Here is a 21,625-nt window from a genome sequence, read left to right on the forward strand (position 1 = left end):
AACAAATCAATTTAATTATGAGGAATGCATTTAATTAGTGTATCCCCCCCAATACTTGGAGTTACATCACAAATGGAATTTCACTGGATTCTTTTATATTGAAACAACACCAAACGTGCTAGGAATGCAGAAATGTCAGAGAGAATGGACATTGGTGTTTCAGCTCTGGTCCTCAATAGAATTTGCAAGTTTTTGCTTTTGCTTCAGCACTTCAACGTCATTATTTAGTTTTTCTTTTATTTGATAGCAGTGGCATTGTATATGTTTCAATGTAACTCGCGTATTATTGAAAAGAAAGCCATTATTATCGGGATTTTTTTAAGTAGCTAATATATAGAATACTAAAATGGATATTAGAATGTTGAAACATTAAATAGGATGTTCTTATCCGTGATTTGCAGTATTAGTGAAGCAGCTATACAAGGTACAAGACTTGCGTAGACTTCTCTCATGCCGAACTCAAGGTCAGGAAAGATAAAATCTGCTCACCTGCCATTTCATTTGCTATTTGTGCATTACTTGGAAAGATAAATAAAAGTGAAAGTGAAAATGCTTTGGGGCGATGTGTAAGGGCAAACATAATGGACAATATTACCTTCCATCCCAGATTGAGTCACACGATGAAGTTGGATTGCTGAAAGTTTTCAGCTTAGGCACACCAATGAAAGTTCAAGATGAGACAAACAAAAATGGGAAATAAAAGTTGGTGCTGAGACGATTCATTTGCCTTTTGCCATACATTAACACAACAGTTTACAGTCACTTTGCAAATTCTTGACATACAACTGATAATTGTACGTACAGCAGTTAAAAGAGAAAAGTACACAAATATGCCCATTAAAAACATAATGATGGTTTTTTCAGTGTAGTTACTATTCTAGTCTTTCATCAGATCTGCAACTAACGACCAGGATCAAATTTCAGCTCAGAGGAATTGGAAAAGGACAGTGCTGCTCATGTGGAAGGAGATAGCCAGCCACAGGTCAGAAATAGAAATAAAATAGAAAAATATTAAGTTAGAATGTGTTACATCTTTAACTCATAAGACGGTGATGTTTGAGATGTAGTGTTTCAGAAACAGAGCAAGAGAAGTAAGCCATTTAGTTCTAGGAGCCAGTTATTCCTAGCCAGTTCTACGAATCAGTGAGATCATGTAAGCTCTAGGACTTTATTCCCACAAATCTTAGCCCCTGATCCCATAATGCCATAACTTGTCAAAATATATCAAATTTAGATGTAAAATTAATTCATTCAATATCGGTTTCCAAACTAAACTGTAGAGTATTTATAACGCAGAGGGAAACCATTTCGCCAATTGTATCCATATGAGTTAAAAATGTTCACCGCTAGCACTGGTCCTTAGCGCTACAAGTTTTGGTTTCACGTGCATATCCAAATACTTTTCAAATGTGATTTATATTTCTGCAACTATCACCTTTTCAGGAAATTAATTTCAGTTTTGTAGCACACTGAGGAAACATTTTTCTTTTTCTCCCTTATAGTCCTTTTGCAAATTACTTTAAAATCTATGTCTCTTTTTTTTAAATATGAAAAGTCCTTCCTATTTATTCAAACAGGTCACTAATTATTTACAAACCTCAGCTTCTGCCTTCAGCTATTTCTGATTGAAAGGAGATCATCCCAGCCTGATCTTCCACTTGACAATATTCAATAAATCTTTGAAACCTGGATTTGTCAGATATGACAAACCATTCACAAATGTATACCATCTTTGATCAACTCACACTTGAATGCTGTGTTACTTTATCACTGATAAAAGTTTACAGGCGCATGGATTTATTTAAAAGCAGAGTTCAAATCATTATCCATTATTTTGATTTTCATCTGGTTGAGCCGATATTTCTGCACATTAGTCTTTCTCTGAATAAAATATATGTTATAAAATTTTTTTTTACTATCGCCAAAATATTTATATGCATCTTTTTTAGGGTACAAACTAGTTTTGCATTATACCAAATATTTATCTGAATATTTCTCATTGTCTTTTTGTTTATCATTTTGAATGCCCCTTGAGTCAATTGCACGAAGATCCACTCATAATTGTTCCAATGGCAATGTCTTAGCCCTGCTGAAGTGAAAGTTTATGAGTGGAGAATAAATGTAGAGTTAGAACAGAAATTCTTACAGTGGTCACACATCTGCGATTAATCATGCAAACCAATTAATAGAATATAAATTGGTATAATCAACCATTCACCTGGTCATAAACTGACCAATAACATAATAGCCATATTCAAACTGAAATGTTGGACAGTTAAAACGGTTAGCAGCAACAAATCCTTTGGTTATCCATTTTTCCATTGCCAGCCTGCCATTTGGGATTTATTTTTTAATATTTCTATTCCTTCTTGTTTCCCAATGACTCTGAGCTTTCTGAAGGTTGTACTGCCTGGAGTAGTTGGCCTCCTTGCATTCTAGCTTATACCCATGTCCCTGCAATGACTGCTGTGTTGAACCATTTTAAGCTGAATTTGTGTTTCTAACGTGCTTTATTCTTTGTGCTTTTGCTTATGCAACTCTAATTCTGCTCATTTGCCTGTTCCAACCTCATGCTGAAAGCATGTTTTGCATACTTCTTGACCAATCACATCGTTATTTGCTAATTCATATATTGGTAGCCAGCAAATATATCTTAAAGTCTGTTGTAGGTATCTTATTACTGCATTAAACATTTTCTAGTCTGGATTATATATATTATCTTTATCTTTTGTAATCTCATCCCCTCTTTTTGCCAATAGGTCTTTCTTTTTATGTTCACCTGAATCCCTCTTTGTGATGTAACGTTCCTTCTGGACCTTGCATATAAATTGACTGTTGCATGTTTATTTATAACAGTGAATCCAAGTTAAAATAAAATACTTAAGAAGGAACTGCAGATGCTGGAAAATCGAAGGTAGACAAAAGTGCTGGAGAAACTCAGCGGGTGCGGCAGCATCTATGGAGTCTGAAGAAGGGTTTCGGCCCGAAACGTTGCCTATTTCCTTCGCTCCATAGATGCTGTCGCACCCGTTGAGTTTCTCCAGCACTTTTGTCTACCTAAAATAAAATACTTAGTTGGTTTTAAAATGCTTTAGGATGTTGGAAATTAATGGTAGGCACTCTATAAATGCAAGTTTAAAAAAAAAAAGAATATGTATTGTAAGATACTCTTTGTGGGGCTTTGTGCATAGTAGTTTGGAACAGAATGAGGATGGCGATAAATTATAACGGAGTGTAAATGTGGGAAAAAAAAGACCTTTAGCTTCATCTTTCTTACTTCCTCTGTGCCCTAGTTTCCCAAGATATGTGGTTTATAAGGTCATTATAAGTAAGCCTTCTTTCTGGAGGGACCTGCTTTCTTCAGTTTTGCATCACATTGACTTACAAGCAGAAAAGCAGTTGTTTGATGAGCATTGATGGCTAGATCTTCAACCTTTTAAGGTAATTCATTATTGCACTGATGGAAGCCAATGGAAGAACTGACCATAGCAAGACTACAAAATGTTTGAGTAACTCAATGGGTCAGACAGCATCTCCGTAGAAAAGGTGTGAAGAAGAGTTTCGACCCAAAACATCACCTGGTCTTTTCTCCGGAGATGCTGCCTGACCCGCTGAATTACTCCAGCATTTTGTGTCTATCTTCAGTGTAAACCAGCTTCTGTAGTTCCTTTTTACTCCTAGCAAGACTGCAATTGTATTGTGTATTGTAAATTGTATGAGCCTGTCGGACCAAGAAGAACATTTGGAACAAATTGATTGTCAACATCAATGCTAATCTCTTGGCCATGGATCATGTAATTAATGGAAGGTTTACCTCTTTTCCAACTTCAATTCCAAGGTCTTTTTGAATTGGGTGTGATGTATTACTATTATCTGGTAGCATAGCCTGCTCAACACCCAGCTTGAGATCTAACTATTCCTTTGGTTTATGTTTCATTTGCAAGAAGAAGAAGCTGGTAGCATGATCTCAAAACTCCATAATACCATCTTATACGGCCCAGTTTTATCAGCATATGGAAGCCAGCCCTTGCTATCCCCTGCCCCAGTTTGATATCCAATTACTGTTCCATACCTACAATTTGGGTCTGCATTCTCTTTGCCTTTGCCTTGCACATCTTCCAACCTGACCAATGTATTTTGAGCCTTTACATAAGCTGAAGCAATTTTGCACTCATAAACAGACAGTTTTAGGTTTATTATTATCACATGTACCGAGTACAGTGGAAAGCTTTCTTTTGCATGCAGTCTACTCAAATCAGATAATACATACATAAATATAATCAAACCAAACTCAAGTACAATAGGTAGAGTGAAGAGAAAGATAGATGTGCAGAATTCTCTGCATTGTAGCAGTAACAGTTACCGAGAAAAAGTTTGTCCTAATTGAAGTAGGTTGGAGAATTGGGACTGTGACCAGCATATGGAAGGACCGCGCAGAAGCCTGATAACAGAAGAAAAGAAGCTGTGCCTGAATTTAGTAGTGTGTGCTTTCAAACTTCTATATCTCCTGTCCGATTGGAGCAGGCAGAAGGAGTAATGACCGGGGTAGGAAATGTCTTTGATTGTGTTCGCTGCTTACCCCAGGCAGTGTAAGAAGTAGCATGAGTATAGTCCATGAGATGAACTATCTGATTGAGGCAGTGCAGCGTAGGTTCACGAGAGTGATCCCTGGGATGGCGGGCCTATGAGGAAAGATTGAAAAGACTAGGCTTGTATTCACTGGAGTTTAGAAGGATGAAGTGGGATCTTATAGAAACATATAACATTATAAAAGGACTGGACAAGCTAGATGCAGGAAAAATGTTCCAAATGTTGGGTGAGTCAAAACCAGGGGCCACAGTCTTAGAATAAAGGGGAGGCCATTTAAGACTGAGGTGAGAAAAAACTTTTTCACCCAGAGAGTTGTGAATTTGTGGAATTCCCTGCCACATGGGGCAGTGGAGGCCAAATCACTGGATGGATTTAAGAGAGAGTGAGATAGAGCTCTAGGGGCTAGTGGAATCAAGGGATATGGGTTATTGATTGGGGACGATCAGCCACGATCACAATGAATGGCGGTGCTGGCTCGAAGGGCCGAATGGCCTCCTCCTGCATCTATTTTCTATGTTTCTATGAACTGGGCTACATCCACCATTCTCTGCAATATCTTGTGGTCTTGGGCTGTACTGTTCCCAAACCAAGCTGTGAGATACTTAGTCTTACAGTAAGTCTGGATAATCTATTTCATGATGGTGAGAAGCACAACATGGAAGGAAGAATACATCACCTGTCATTGAAGCTCTGCATAAGACGGCTTGATATTTCAAAATCTAATTATGTAAATAAAATAAAATTGGCTTCAGATTGAGGATATTTTTAAACAGCATTTTTTTTGTGCATTTCTTGTTAACTTTTTTATAACAAGCGAATTCGGTATTCCAAAAAACACGAGGAATAATGGGATTGATCAAAGGTCAAATGCTATAAATAAAAATCCAACGAAGTGCTGTAGATTCAATGAGTATAGTTTGTATTTGTCAGGGGTCAGACGGAGGGGGCAGATACGAGTGGGAAACGGGGGGGGGGGGGGGGGAGACTGGACCGGCTCTCGGCAGCTGCACACACTCAGAACCGCGCCTCATCAGCACCCAGGATCGAACACGTGTCCCCGGCGCCGCAAGCGCTGCCGAACCACCATTGGACCGCCCCAGTCTCCCCCACCCCCCAACTCGAGTGCCCCATCCCCGCCCGGGGGGTGGCCGGAGACATCTGGACTGACGGGACACCGGCTCCCAGGCTCACAGCCAGCACGGTGAGGAAGCGCCAACTCCAGCCCAACCCCGCTCCAACTCCAGAGGAACCCGCTCCCCGATGGGCCGCTACGGCAACAAGTGCCAGTTCACCCACGGCCTGGCCGAGCTGCGCTCCCTCAGCCGCCACCCCAAGTACAAGCCGTACCTTGCACACCACTGGCTTCTGCCCCTACGGTACCCGCTACCACTTCACCCACAACCCCGTGGAGGAATGAGGGCCCCAGCCTTGCCTGCGCCAGAGCGCCAGCCTGGGCTCGGCCTCCTCTAGCCCGGCGCTAGACTGGGCCGCACTGCTGGTGGCCTTCAGCCCCGACCTGGAGTTGGAGCTGGCCTGGACTCTGGGCTTGGGGCTGGGCAAGGGAGGGGAAGGAGGTTGCTGCTGCCACCAGCACCACCAACAGCACCAGCTGCTCCAGCGGGTGTCCATGCTGCACATGGCCGCAGGAGCCCATCCACAGACTCTCTCTCCGACCAGGACGACTCCAGCAGCAGCGGCTCCGAGTCACCCATCTTCAACAGGGGGTGGAGGTGGAGGGCTGCCGGGACGAACCCGGCGGGACAGGGAGAGCCGAGCTGGAGCCAACGGCTGCAGCGCCGGCTGCAAGGCTAGGGCCGCCCCGCCAGCCCAGGGCCACCCCAGACACCTCCGGACAGGGACGGGACAACGGGGAGTGGACGGGGACGGCCCAGCAGCAACTCAACAGCACCCGCAGCGACGGAGAGCCGACCCCTACCACGGACGAAACGAAAGCCTGCACACAATGCAGCACCACCGTTGCCGAGACTGTTTATGAACTGGACATGTGCAGTCGGAATACCGAAGTCGCTTATTGCAACATATCAAAATGGAATGTATCCTTCTTTGCCCGGTTCGATACTGGCAACACCACCAGGTGTGAAATAACCCCGGCCATAGCGGAGGGACAGGCCTTAACACTGAGCACTCAGGAGGTACAGTGCGCTCTGCGTAGGATCAATCCACGCAAGGCTGCAGGCCCGGATGGTGTACAGGGAAGAGTATTAAAGGACTGTGCTGGACAGCTGGCGGAGGTATTCACGAGAATCTTCAATCTCTCTCTATCTCTGGCAACGGTCCCCAAGTGCCTGAAAACAGCCACCATAGTGCCGGTGCCGAAAAAGTCCAAAATCACCAACCTCAACGACTACCGGCCGGTTGCCCTGACTCCAATCCCCATGAAGTGCTTCGAAAGGCTGGTCCTCTCCCATATTAAATCCAGCATCCCTGCCTAACTGGACTCCCATCAATTTGCATACAGGGCAAATAGATCGACAGAGGATGCCATCTCTCTGGCCCTTCACACTGTCCTGACTCACCTGGACAGACAGGGCACGTATGTGAGGATGCTCTTCATTGACTATAGCTCTGCATTCAATACGGTCATCCCCACCAAGCTCACCACCAAACTCCACCAGCTAGGCCTCAGCTCACCGATATGCGCTTGGATCCTGAACTTTCTCACGGAGCGACCGCAGGCAGTGAGACTGGGCCCGCACCTGTCCTCCACCATCACCCTGAGCACCGGCACACCACAGGGTTGTGTACTAAGCCCCATGCTCTACTCCCTCTTCACTCACGACTGTGTCCCTGCATTCGACACCAACACCATCGTGAAGTTTGCAGACGACACAACAGTGATTGGGCTGATCACCAACGGTGATGAAACAAAATACAGAGCGGAGGTGCAGAACCTGGCGGACTGGTGCGCCAATAACAACTTGGCACTAAACACCTCCAAGACCAAGGAGCTGATCATTGACTTCAGGAGGTCCCATTCTGGAGAATACGACCCAATCTCCATTTATGGGGAAAGTGTGGAGAGAGTGTCCAGCTTTAAGTTTCTGGGCACTCACATTTCAGAAGACCTCACATGGTCCACAAACACCACCGCGCTGGTCAAGAAGGCACAGCAACGACTGTTCTTCCTGAGGACATTAAAAAAGACTGGTCTGCCCCAACAGCTGCTGACAACGTTCTACCGCTGCACCACAGAGAGCATACTAATGTATGGCATCTCTGTGTGGTATCTCAGCTGCACGGAGGCGGAGAGGAGAGCTCTTCAGCGCGTCGTCAACAGAGCGCAGAGGATCATCGGGACAGAGCTACCAGCCTTGGAGGGCATCTACCACACGCGGTGCCTCAGGAAGGCCCTCAGCATCCATAAGGACTCATCACACCCCTGCCACGGTCTGTTTCAACTACTTCCCTCCGGCAGACGTTACAAGGCCTTCTACGCCCGAACCTCCAGACTCAGGAACAGTTTCATCCCAAGAGCTATAGCGGCTCTGAACCGGCCCTAATGAGTGCCCCCCCACCCACCCCCTTTGGACAGTCTCCCTCAGATGGTCACGTCAATCAATTCAGCTTGTTTATTTATGTATTGTATTTATTTACCTTTCCTGGACATCAGTGGAGCTGCACACTAAATCTCGTTGCACTGACGTGCAATGACAATAAAAGATATATTATTATTATTATTATTATTAAAGAGTTGTAACTAAATCTTCTTACATTGGAGCTATTGCATTCCAATTATTACCACAAGGGTATAATGACGACATGTAAATTTATATAGGTGGCTCTCATTGTAACATGAGCTTGGGAAGGTATAGAAATATAAGACTAACTAGACTCCCAGCATCACATGGGAGGGCTAGTCCCCCAACGCAATATTCCACCTCTCCACCAATTCCAATATTGGGGGGCTTTCTGGAGCACTAGTATCGGTGTTGTGGGCTGAAGGGACTGGTTTCCAGAGGGCTAGTATGGACATTGTAGGCCGAATAGATTCTTGGGCTGGCAGCTCAGTCAATCAAGCCTGTTGTGCTGGCAGCTCACTCCCTCACGGCTGGTGGGCTGGCAGTTGACTCACGGCTATTCCTTGAAATTCCATTTCAAGCAGGGTGCAAGGTCATCAAATTCAAGTGCAGTTTCTTACCACTTCAAGCAGGGTGCAAGGCCACAAAATTCAAGTACAGTTTCATACCATTTCAAGCAGGGTGCAAGGCCACTAAAGACAGAGAGTTGTGACCTCTCCCTCCTCCATCTTGCAGAGACTGAGCCACGCCCATACTTCTGGGTTTTATAGTCCCTCCCACCAGAAGGGGCGTGGCCTTCATGGCGCGATTGACAGGGAGAATCTCAACATTTAAACACTAATAATTCTTTTATTTTTCATCAATGGGAAAAATCCTCGGCACCTGATGAGTGGAAGGGGACTCTGAGTAAGATGGCCAAAAATCACAGCCATACGTGGTAGCGTTTTTTTCTAAAATCAATATAAAGCGCAAACAGGAAGTGGTCAACATTAGACTTTTAATTATATAGAAGGCAAGGCAACTTGAATTCGGGCAAGGCAATTTTAATTAGGCAAGGCAACTTTAATTAGGCAAGGCAACTTTAATTAGGCAACACAGCTTTAGCATTTCCAAACCATAGGCAACCCAGCTTTAGCATTTACAAACCAAAGTCAACACAGCTTTAGCATTTACAAACCAAAGGCAACACAGCTTTAGCATTTCCAAACTATATTTTCAAACCACATTAAGGGCACTGACAGGTCAGTAAAACCACTCACAGTTTAGTAGATATGTGTTCAGTGTTATTCACAGCTCCGACTGAGAGACGTGACCCTCTCGCTCCCCCATCTTGCAGAGACTGACTGAGGCACTCAACACTTCTGGGTTTTATAGTCCCTCCGGAAGGGGCGTGGCCTTCAGGAGAGAGAATCTCAACATTTTTTAAACACTAATAACTCTTTTATTTTTAATCGATGGGAAAAATCCTCTAGTCCTGCGCAACAGAGGGGGACTCTGAGTATGATGGCCAAAAATCACAGCCGTAAGTGGCAGCTTTTTTTCTAAAATCAAAATACAGAACAACAGGAAGTGGTCAAGATCCGACTTGTCGTAATATAGAGATGACAGAATCCAGGTAGTTTTCCTATAATGTGTGTTTCCCAAATGTGAATTGGATATAATGCGATTGGTGATGTAGGGATATTTATGTTACTTGCCCGAATTGGTTAAAACATGATTTCAATCAGGAACTAGCTCCGCAACAATCAAACACACACTGCTAGTTTCACAGTGGAAGGTGAAAGAGAGTTACTTTAGAAATCGACAAGCAGAATGGAAGTGTTTATGGGGGAAGAAAACTGTGGGAGTTGAGGTGGGGGTGAGGGTGGAAAGAGTACAAGAATCCCGTTTAAATGTAATCTCCCTGCAGTAATCAGACACCATTCTTTGAGATATACTTTAGAAATTGAGAAGCAGTCAATGCAATCATATGTGTGCAATCATACTTGATTAAACAATGTATCAATAACCTTTATTATTTTTAGTTTGCAGTAATAAAATAAACATAGCTAGTAAAAACACTTTTAGTTTTGGAAATCTTGCAGGAAATATAATTTTGGTACAGTTCGTCTGAAACTCTCTGCCCCCACCCCAGTGCGATTTTCTGCAACAAGGTTTCTTGGAACACAGCGAGTTATAGAAAAATTAGCTATACTGTACTTTACAAAGAGTGTACAGATGACAACAAAATTACATCAGTGTATCTTCCCCTCAAATATTAGAAATGCATGGGACATTTTACAGCGCATGTGTAATCACAAATGATATTGCTTCATGTGTAGTTAATGCACACAGTGCCTGCCTGATCTTTGCTAACATGCCCTCTCATTAAACTCCAGTTTACAGCCTCTTCTTCCCTCCACACCTTGACCTAGCCCCAGAACCTCCTATACAACATAACAATTATATTTGTTGTATTTCTTGGTATAATATTCCTGATGTTATAAAGCATTGCAGTAAAGATCCATTAATAATTTACAATTTTAATTGATCTATGCTTGTTCTCAGTTACTGGTATATTCATTATGCTGATCACTTCAATTGCAGATTTGCTAGTTTGTTTCTGAATCCAGTATCTGAAGAACGAGTTCCAGGATATCACAGCTGGGTACACAGGTAAGAGAGTAAGAAAAATTGAATAACATTTCTGGGTGCAGAGGTGAACTCTACGTTCAAAGAATAAGAATGTGCAGAACAGTAAATTAATTTTGCCCAAGTGGTATCAAATCATACATTGCATGTTCATTTGACATATCTTGTGCATGTTTAAGGCTTCACACTGAGTCAGTTAATCATCTGGAAAGAAATTGTTGAAAATAATTTTTAAAAGTTACCTTTTTTAGATTCACGCTGCCTTGGTGCTTTCCACAGATAAGATTTTGCCTCTGTATTTATCAGTGTTCCAAATCATATGTATCGGGAAAGGACAAGAAAAATTAGTAAGGTTAAGATTACTGTTTGCATAGAAAATGTATATTCTTTTCTGAAACACCAGCGTTACAATTCTTTCTTGATATTGAACAAGTTTTGTCATGCCTTAGAAGAATTGTAATTCCATTCCACTGGTATTTTAGGTTTCCAATTGAGAACAAACTCTCCCTGCAGTTTTAATCATGCTACTTGGCAGTTTTCCATTTGAAACATCATAACCCTTGTTTGCAAACTTTTTGCAAATTGTATGCAAAAAAAACCTGTTTACAATTCCATTATTTCAAACGTTAAGAATTGCAAAGGTTGTCATAACCTCTTCAAAAAGACACTATGACAACAACTAAAATTTACAAAGCCATCCTTAGCTTTACTTTGCGTAGGAAAGAACTACAGATGCTGGTTTAAATCGACGATAGACACAAAATGCTGGAGTAACTCAGCGGGCCAGGCAGCATCTATGGAGAGAAGGAATGGGTGACGCTTCTTGTCAAGCTGAAAATTCAGAAAATCAATAAACACCTATGGATAGAACATATGTTAACATTTTAGGATAATCTTTCTGTGAGTCTCTGATTGCATCGTTTTGAATATCCAACATTATAATTCTGCATCAGTGCAACTGGAAAGCAAGCATGAGCGAGTTTATGTACTTGTCTTTCAACTCAATAGTCTGGTTGTTTTTTCCTGAAATCAAAGAATACTTTTTTTTGTCAGCAAAACCAATCAGGGCCATCATCTGTGTAAACACGAGCCAAAGTCATTGTGTGATTTAAACACATCTTTAATGAGAACTTAGCAGCACTTAGGACCAAAGATCCTATAGCTCTGCTATAAGATCTTTGCTTAGGACAACAGGTTATCAATACAACCTGGCTGCAGACTGAGTGCCGGAATGGGGCGTTAGTATAAGTGTTGTGGAGGGGTGGAGTTAGTGGTGCTGGCCTGTGTGTGATTGGTTCACATGCACCACCAATCTACATCCTTCCCCCTTGGGATTAAGTGTGGAAAGGGCACCCATGCCATGGAGTTAAACATACTCGCCATATCTGTCTGGTGGTCTGCTAACACGTCCCGAGCACGTGCGGACCCAATCCTCCCCTCCCTCTCCTGAAAGATGGGACGGAGATCCAGGAGGCGAGAATGACGCGGGAGAGGCTTGCGGGGACCGAAAGGGGAAACATGCAGTGGGTGAGACCCCGTGGTTAGTGGAGACCGAGGGACGAGGAGAGGTGTAAGGCATGCTGGGACGGGTAGGAGACATCGCAGAAGGCAGCTGGAACTGGAACAGCGGAGCATAGGGACCAGCAGGCGGTGGGCGGGGCTCCCTCACAGCAAGCAGGTGTTGTCGACTTCTCCGGTAAACCGCTCCCTCACAGTCCACCATGTAGGATCGTGGCTCGTTAGTCGGGCTGACAACAGTGCCCAGACGGGAATGTCGAGTCGAAGTTCGTAGACGGACGACCTGGCCCGGCTGTAGAGGCTCGAGTGGTCTGCTGGAGCTGTCGTATGATCGTTTCTGGATGTTCTGCCTCTCTTGGAGACGTCTCTGGATAGTGGCAGGTTCCAACGCATGAGGAACCAGCTGCTGTTGTGCGGTGGGGACCGGAGACATCGCCAATCTCGACATCAGGCGCTGCGCTGGCGATCCCAGGGTACCGTCCCTGGCAATGTTTCTGAGATTCAGGAGATTGAGGTAGACGTCCGACTTTGAAATGCGCACTCCCTCCCCAAGTGCTTGGCACTTCTGACAGGACGTTCAGCGAGTCCACTACTCTGTGGATATTTGGGACTGCTCGTGACGTGCTGGAAGTTCCATCGGTCTGCGAAAAGCTGGAACATGTGGCTGGTGAACTGCCGACCATTGTCGGTTCTCAGGCAAACAGGAACGCCATAGACGGAGAAGTGTCTCTTCAGCTTCTTGATGACCATCTCAGACGTGAGGGAGGTCAGTTCGTCAAGTTCAAACCAGTTAGAAAAGGAATCGACCAGAACGAGGTAGTGCTTTCCGCACCATTCGAAAATGTCTGCCGCCAGCGACGCCCAGGGCAGTGCTGGTGGCGGTTGTTGCAGAAGGGGCAGCCGCTGCTGATGAGGCGCAAGGTTGTTGAAAGTGGGGCTGGAGGCTATGCGGTCCAGGATGTACTTGGCCATCCCCGGCCAGTAGAACAGACCACGAGCGCGTGCCAGTGTGGAGTCGGCCCCTTTGAAGTATTCATCTCGCAGTGACGAGGGTATCACCACCTTGTGACCCTTAACAACACCATCCTATACCACCAGTTCATCACGTACCAGGAAGTACGGCTGTACCACTGTAGGCGTGTCGGATCGTTTGTCAGGCCAGCCTGTTTTGATGATGGAGGAGAGGGTTTGAAGCGTATCGTCAGTGGCAGTGTGCGCAGCCAGGGTACGCAGTTGCTTACTGGGGACGAGGTCGATACCGAGGACCATGAAATCCTCCTGTCCATGGGGGTGTTGTTCGCAAGGTGCCGAGGTGCATGCAACATGCATGTCCTTACCCTTCTTGTAGGTAATGGTGAAGTCGTACCGCTGCAGCTGCAGCATCATGCGCTGCAAGCGAGCTGGCGCGCCATGGAGGGGCTTGTTCAGGATTGTCACCAGCGGTTGGTGGTCCGTCTCGACTGTGAATGTGTTGCCAAGGACGAAATCACGGAATTTGGTGCAGGCAAAAACGACAGCCAGCAGTTCCTTTTCGATTTGCGTGTAGTGCTGCTCTGTGTCGGTCATGGTGCGGGAGACATACGCGACAGGTAGTAGGGTGCCATCAGCAGATGGCATCGCATGTGATCGTCACCGGACGTTTCAGGTCGAATAAAGTCAGGGTCGGTGCACTGGTCAGTTTGGATTTTAAAACATCAAAGGCAACCTGATGTTGCAGGAACCATGACCATGCAGTGTCCTTTTTGGTCAGCTGCCGCAGTGTGGAGCATAATTCGCTGAGGTTTGGTATGAACTTTCCGAGATAGTTTACCATGCCCAGAAAACGTTGCAGGCCTTTTACGTCTGTGGGGGCAGGCATCTCTGTGATGGCAGCAGCTTTCTTCGGATCGGGTTTGAGGCCATCAAGAGTAAAGATGTGGCCGACGTAGGAAACCGCTGGAACCCGGAACTTACACTTGTCAGGATTGAGCTTGAGGTTGATCTTGCGAGCGCGCTCCAAGATGAGCCTGAGATTGTGATCGTGTTCTGCTGCGTCTTTGCCATATACGAGGATATCGTCAACAATGATAGTACAAGGTAGGCCCTCGAATAATTGCTCTATGATTCTCTGGAAGACTTCACTGGTGGAGTTGATTCCGAATGGCATTCTCAGAAACTTATATCTGCTGAATGGGGTGGCAAATGGAGTGAGGCTTGATGACTTCTTGTCCAGCGGGATCTGCCAGAAAGAGTTCTTTGCATCGAGGACAGAAAATAGGGTGGCCATTCCGACCTTTGCCGCAACATCCTCGACAGTCTTCATGGGATGGTGTGGGCGCTTAATGGCAGTGTTCAGGTCTTTCGGGTTGATGCACAGACGGATTTCGTTCTTTCCCTTCTTGAATGTGGCAATCATGGTCGAGACCCAGGCAGTGGGGTCGCTGACTGCTTCAATTACGCCTATGGAGGCCATGTCCTTCAGCATAGAGTGAACCCTGTCAGTCATGGCAAATGACAATCGGTGCGGGGTTCGGATGACGGGCGTCACATCGGGGTCAGTAATAATCTTGTAGGTCACAGGCAGCTTGCCTAGGTTGTTGTCGAGGCACCATCAATCTACAATCTGCTTTAAAAAAAAATGTTTAATTACATCATTTAATTGTAATGTGAATGAAAATGTGGAACAATTTCCAAATTGATGTGACAATTCAGTGGCTATTCTTCATGAGGCTGTTGAGCCAGCATCCTTCAGTTTTTTTTAAATCCTGGCTCCTTCAATTGTCAAATCTTCCAGCTTATTATTGAGTGTATTTATTACAGGCCCATGGATTTATCCAATATAAAAAGAAACATCAGAAAGGGACTGATCCGCACAACGGTGGAATTCCAGCGAGATATCATGCTGATGTTCCAGAATGCGGTGATGTACAACAGCTCCGATCACGACGTTTACCACAAAACAGTGGAAATGCAGCGAGATGTCTTGGAACAGATCCAGGTACTATAATTGGTCTTTCTCCAATAAAGCAATCGTTGTTTGGGCTTTACTTCAAATAAATTTCAAGCAAATGATTGGGTGCTAATATGATAACCCAAGCTGAGTAACAATTTTGCCTTGTTGCTTATTTTGTTTGATTTCACTTCTTAACAAACCACTCACCACAAAAAGTCCCACACACCCACAATCGCACTCCGTTGCTCCCCTCATTCCTCAGACCCAAACTCTGGCAACCTCATTCCTCAGACACCCCCAACCCCAGATTGTTTAATAAACTTGAAAAGGGACATGGGGAAGGGAAAGGGTGAAATGGGAGCACATGCAGGTGGGGCACAGAGAAGAGATGGTGGGGGGGTGAGGGCAGGATTGTCGGTAAGTTACCAAAAATTGGAGGAAACACAACTGTATGAATGTTGAATTCTCCCTCTATGCAAGGTCACAGGAGATCTCCTTGCGATATTTAATTCTAAAAATCCAATTTGGATCTGAGGAACCTACATCACCCTTCCTTACTGTCACGAATATAATGTGCAGAATTTTTGATCCACTTACTGGCATTGTAGTTGGAGGAGAGCCAGTACATAGAAATTTACAGCCTACTTGACTGATGGCAATTTTGCGAAAAGGTGATACAAATAATATTGATAATGTACTCTGCATTATTTTACCTTTTGCCTCCAACTTATTTCCCTCATTGGTTATTCCTTGATCTCAGTATTGGTTTATTATTATTGGCATGTTTTGAGATAAGTGAAAGCATTTGTTTTTACGAGACTGTTATCGGGAGCTAATTTTGATAGTGGACTAATTCATCCTGAACAGATAGAAGCCAAGTTTATGGAAATTCAGTACCACATAACTCAATCCTCTCACAACTGCAACAGAATTCTGATATTATAAGTGTTCAAGAAGGAACTGCAGAGGCTGAAGAAGGGTTTCGGCCCGAAACGTTGCCTATTTCCTTCGCTCCATAGATGCTGCTGCACCCGCTGAGTTTCTCCAGCATTTTTGTGTACCTTCTGATATTATAAGATGTGTTTGCATGGTGAGACAGTTACACTATCATGTATCTAACTTCTACAATACTCATTTAGACAAACAAATCATAACATCCAAACGCCTGACATAAGACTCCCAAAACAGAAATTATATTCCGAATTCTGTCCTAGGATGAAATTACCATGCATACAGATGAAAACATTCAAGAATTTATTGAAAGCATTATTGAATAAAAGCAACATCCCCACTTCCTCTTGGGGGTCTGTAGCCGAGGACCTCCCAAATTGTAAAAGGAAGCATTAAGATACTAGGCCGTGCTTCAGGAACACTGCATGAGTGATTGGGGGAGTGCACCTCTTCTCAAACTAGCCACTTGCCTGCCCCACAGGTCATTACTTGCTCCTTTTGTGGAAGAGTCTGTAGTTCCCTCATTAGATACATCAGAACCTACAAAACCAAAGTGAAAATAAATTGTGCTAGATCCAAAAAAATATGACTTTGACCAAGATGTCTGGAGTCAACAGGAACATAAATGGGATAGTATACACTGCAAACACAGAAACATCTAGTCATTGACTCAAAAGAGCCATAACAAGAGAAATTCTACATAAGAAAAACCTCAACGTAGAGATGAAGCTTTAAAATGACATGTCTTGTGCCAGACCCTTGAGTGGATCTTAATGTCATCCTGTGCTCCCATGATCTTAAATAACATGTTTTGGCTTTATTGAGTTGTAATATTAATTTGTGAAATTTACTTGACTAGGATATACTGGAAGTAGTGGAACTGGGTGATTATAACAAGAGATACAGTGGGAAGAGTTTGTATCTTATGGATAAATGAGGTAATGAATTTTTGCTGCATTAAATGCAAAACAAATGTTTTATTATTACTTGATTAATTGTTCCTCCAACTCTATACAGCTATTGAAAAACTCTCGTAGAATTCTTTGCTGTTTGGTGTGTAGAATAAGGCAGATTAACGATTCGCCTCATGACTGTTCTGATTAGTAGTTCTTATATATTTAATTGTGCGTCAGTACATCTCATTCTATTTGACATGGAATTGTGATCAGAAATATGTATAACATTTGTGTTACACATACAAATTGGAGTATTGAGAGGAAATTTCATCCAAAATTTGTTAAAAATATCAAAGCTCACAAACAGTGGCATAGTCTATTTCAGATATCTCATCAGCGTACATTTATTAGAGCTTAGTGACAGCTCTTCATCAAAGTCTTGTGCCCTGTCTTTGAGAGAGGTTAACTTATGCCATCCTAATCATCAGTTTTACCTTCAATTGAGGAAGACAAAAAAATCTATTTCTAATGTCAGAGTATTGGACAATATAGGCTGTGGGCCGAGGAGCTTTATTCTGCAGTTTCGTGACCCAAGTCACCAAACTACATGAAATTTTCACATATTGTGTAAAAAAAATTATATAAATCACCCCTGAAACTCGATATGAAGAAGACTTGCACATTTTAATTAAATTAGAGAAAAAACGGGAAAATTTCGGGAATTTTTAGTCCAATCAAAGCACGTTTAACATTGAGTTGTCTGCCAGTTGGCCAATCACGCGCTTTGTTTCAGGCTAGCACACAACATGGCTGAGGGGGCTTCACAGATGCCTGTTTTACTGGAGATTCCGATTTGTTGTTCTGTGGAATAAATGTCGTGGAAACTTGCAGCAGGTAATTGTATTTAGTGGGAAAAGCATTAAAAAGGCTGAAGAAAGTGCTGCGAAGTGGATTAAAGTGCAAGAAAGCCTTGAAAGCAAAGTCCCTGCTGAGGTCCTGGAACACAAAGATTTAGACAGCCAGGGACCAACTCTAACTGAAAGGTAAGATCTAAAGTCTGACTTTATGAAAATCTATCTGTATGGAGTTTAATTAATTTAATTGCACCCTTTTATAATGTGAATAAATTCATTCATTCATTCACTTACTTCATTCATTCATGAAGTTGAGGGCCTAAACTATATGTATCCAAAACACAGTAAATTAAACATTGTCACTGATGCCAGCCTGTTGTAGAGTAATAAGTCTTTAACAGCTAATCTCGGAGCTGCCTGCGAAAATTTACCGGGAAAAAGTGCTCCGATCGCGGGACATAGGTACTCGCGGTAAAGTGAAGCCGCGGTCTCAATTAATAAGCGGCCGATTCGCGAACGCTGAGTCGCGGATCATCTCCGCGGGCGGGCGGGGGAGGGGGAGGCTGTACATAGTGCCGTCTGCAGCGGCCGTTCTCAGACCCCCGACAACGGGGAAAAAACGGAGGGATATCTGACCATTTATGACTGCAATGGAAGCCTATAAATAGCGATCGATATCCCTCCGTTTTTCTCCCGTTGTCGGGGTCTGAAACGACCGCTACAGACGGCACTATGTACAGCCCTGCCCGCCCGCGGAGATGATCAGCGGCTCAGCGTTCGCGAATCGGCCGCTTATTAATTGAGACCGCGACTTCACTTTACCGCGAGTACCTATGTCCCGCGATCGGAGCACTTTTTCCCGGTAAGTTTTCGCAGGCAGCTCCGAGATTAGCTGTTAAAGACTTATTACTCTACAACAGGCTGGCATCAGTGACAATGTTTGATTTACTGTGTTGTGGATACATATAGTTTAGGCCCTCAACTTCATGAATGAATGAAGTAAGTGAATGAATGAATGAATTTATTCACATTATAAAAGGGTGCAATTAAATTAATTAAACTCCATACAGATAGATTTTCATAAATTCAGACTTTAGATCTTACCTTTCAGTTAGAGTTGGTCCCTGGCTGTCTAAATCTTTGTGTTCCAGGACCTCAGCAGGGACTTTGCTTTCAAGGCTTTCTTGCACTTTAATCCACTTCGCAGCACTTTCTTCAGCCTTTTTAATGCTTTTCCCACTAAATACAATTACCTGCTGCAAGTTTCCACGACATTTATTCCACAGAACAACACATCGGAATCTCCAGTAAAACAGGCATCTGTGAAGCCCCCTCAGCCATGTTGTGTGCTAGCCTGAAACAAAGCGCGTGATTGGCCAACTGGCAGACAACTCAATGTTAAACGTGCTTTGATTGGACTAAAAATTCCCGAAATTTTTCCGTTTTTTCTCTAATTTAATTAAAATGTGGAAGTCTTCTTCATATCGAGTTTCAGGGGTGATTTATATAAATATTTTTACACAATATGTGAAAATTTCATGTAGTTTGGTGACTTGGGTCACGAAATCCCATTTCTAGACACATTTTTGATGCTCGGCCCACAGCCTAATAGAACGTGATTTTGTTGTTAGAGCCATTTAATATTTAACTTCTAGAATCGTGCAGTGTTGATAATGAGTATTGTGCCACAGCAGTGTTGTAAAAAGCAGTGTTGTAGCTATTCAGATCAAACACGTTTTTTTTTAAATTAATAATGTAACTTTTTTTATTTACAGTATTTCTGCTGTCGGGAAATATTGAAAATGATATTCCAGCTGTTGGAGGAGATACTGAAAATGAATATTTTTGTTATATTTCTCAACAGTTATTGCAGTACTTTGATTTTTTGTCACTGTACTCATGATGTTGTGGGCTTTAAATGAGAAACCACATGGGAAAAGAGATGGTCATAAATGTGTACAATTTGTTACAAGTTGCAGAAGTTCGTAGGAATGCAGATTGCTGCTAAGTTAACCTGTTGGGCATATTCTTCACCTCAAAAACAGAAATCCAAGTTCATTGATTTTTATTTTCAATAATGGTTGATGTACTTATTATGTGTACTTATTACAGTTGGTTCAGTTTCCGCAAATTTATTGACCAGGTACCAGTTGTTTTGTACTTCATTTTATAGTTTGTTAATAAAATGTATTGATTCTCTTTGCAGACCAGTTTATATTTGGTGTTCTTCACTTTATCACCCAGTTCTGCATCTTTGTCCTTTCAAAATGGCAGACCTATAGAGTTAAATTTCAATCCTTTAAATCATTGAAACGTTTTGATGCAAGAGGTCATTCAGCATTGCTCCCAGTCTTAATTTCTGTTTTACCATGGCTATGGTAAAACAGAAATTACCTCTCGTCGCACCTCCCCTTCTCATAATCTGACACCATTAAAATAATAATCTGCCTTATTATTCTTCCCACCAAAGTGGATAACCTCATTTATCCACATTATACTGCATCTGCTCACTCACCCAACCTATCCAAGTCACCCTGCAGCCTCATAGCATCCTCCTCGCAGCTCACACTGCCACCCAGCATTGTGTCATCCGCAAACTTGGAGGTGTTACATTTAATTCCTTTGCCCAAATCATTAATATTTATTGTAAATAACGGGGGTCCCAGCACTGAGCCTTGCTGCACCCCACTAATCACTGCATGCCATTCTGAAAAGGACCCATTAATTCCTATTCTTTGCTTCCTGTCTGCCAAGCAGTTCTCTATCCATGTCAATATCCTACCCCCAATACCATGTGCTCTAATTTTGCACACTAATCTCTTGTGTGGGACCTTGTCAAAGGCTTTCTGAAAGTCCAAATGCACCACATTCATTGGCTCCCCCTTATTCATTCTATTTGTTACATCCTCAAAAGATTCCAGAAGATTAGTCAAGCATGATTTCCCCTTCATAAATCGATGCTGTCTTGGACCGATCCTGTCACTGTTTTCCCAATGCGCTGCTGTAACATTAATAATCGACTCAAGCACCTTCCCAACTACCGATGTAAGGCTAGCTGGTCTATAGGAATGGGTGATATTTTGCTTGGGTGGTTTACATCCCAGCAGTATGAACATTGACTAATCTAATTTTAGATAGCCCTTGCTTTCTCCCTCCTTCCCCCTCCCACTTCCCAGTTCTCCCACAAGTCCTACTGTCTCCGCCTACTTCCTTTCTTTTCCCCTCCCCCCGACATCAGTCTGAAGAAGGGTCTCAACCCAAAACGTCGGCAATTCCTTCTCTCCATAGATGCTGCCTCACCGGCTGAGTTTCACCAGCATTTTTTGTCTACCTTTTGGTCTCTAATTTCGTTTACTCTCTCCCTCCTTTCTTTAAAAAGTGGGCTTACATTAGCTACCCTCCAGTCCACAGGAATTGACCCAGGGTCTATAGAACATTGGAAAATGATCAGCAATGCATCCACGATTTTTAGGGCCACCTCCTCAAGTACTCTGGGATGCAGACCAGCAGGCGCTGTGGATTTATCTGCCTTCAGTCCCGACAGTTTACCGAACACCGTTTCCTGACTACTGTGGATTTCCTTCAGGGTGACCTTCAGTTCCTCCCTCCCTCCAGATCTTCGGTCTATCTAGTATTTCTGGGGGATTGTTTGTCTTCCTCAGTGAAGACAGAACTAAAGTACTTGTTTAACTGGTCTGCCATATCCTTGTTTCC

The 21,625-nt window shown here is 43.3% G+C and overlaps 1 protein-coding gene across 2 annotated transcripts in view; it reads left to right on the forward strand.

Moving 5' to 3' along the window:
* The window catches only part of brd8 (bromodomain containing 8), a 100,417-nt gene extending 80,302 nt beyond the window's left edge, over nucleotides 1-20,115 (forward strand). For both annotated transcript variants that reach the window (XM_033040337.1, XM_033040338.1), the window contains 5 exons: nucleotides 893-982; nucleotides 10,716-10,784; nucleotides 15,078-15,255; nucleotides 17,021-17,099; nucleotides 19,687-20,115. In XM_033040337.1, coding sequence (XP_032896228.1) covers nucleotides 893-982; nucleotides 10,716-10,784; nucleotides 15,078-15,255; nucleotides 17,021-17,098 — 415 coding nt within the window. In that variant the 3' untranslated portion in view covers nucleotide 17,099; nucleotides 19,687-20,115. The remainder of the gene's footprint in view (nucleotides 1-892; nucleotides 983-10,715; nucleotides 10,785-15,077; nucleotides 15,256-17,020; nucleotides 17,100-19,686) is intronic.
* The last annotated feature ends 1,510 nt before the right edge of the window (nucleotides 20,116-21,625 follow it).

Source organism: Amblyraja radiata, chromosome 22 (genome assembly GCF_010909765.2).
Source record: "Amblyraja radiata isolate CabotCenter1 chromosome 22, sAmbRad1.1.pri, whole genome shotgun sequence".
NCBI classification, from domain to species: domain Eukaryota; kingdom Metazoa; phylum Chordata; class Chondrichthyes; order Rajiformes; family Rajidae; genus Amblyraja; species Amblyraja radiata.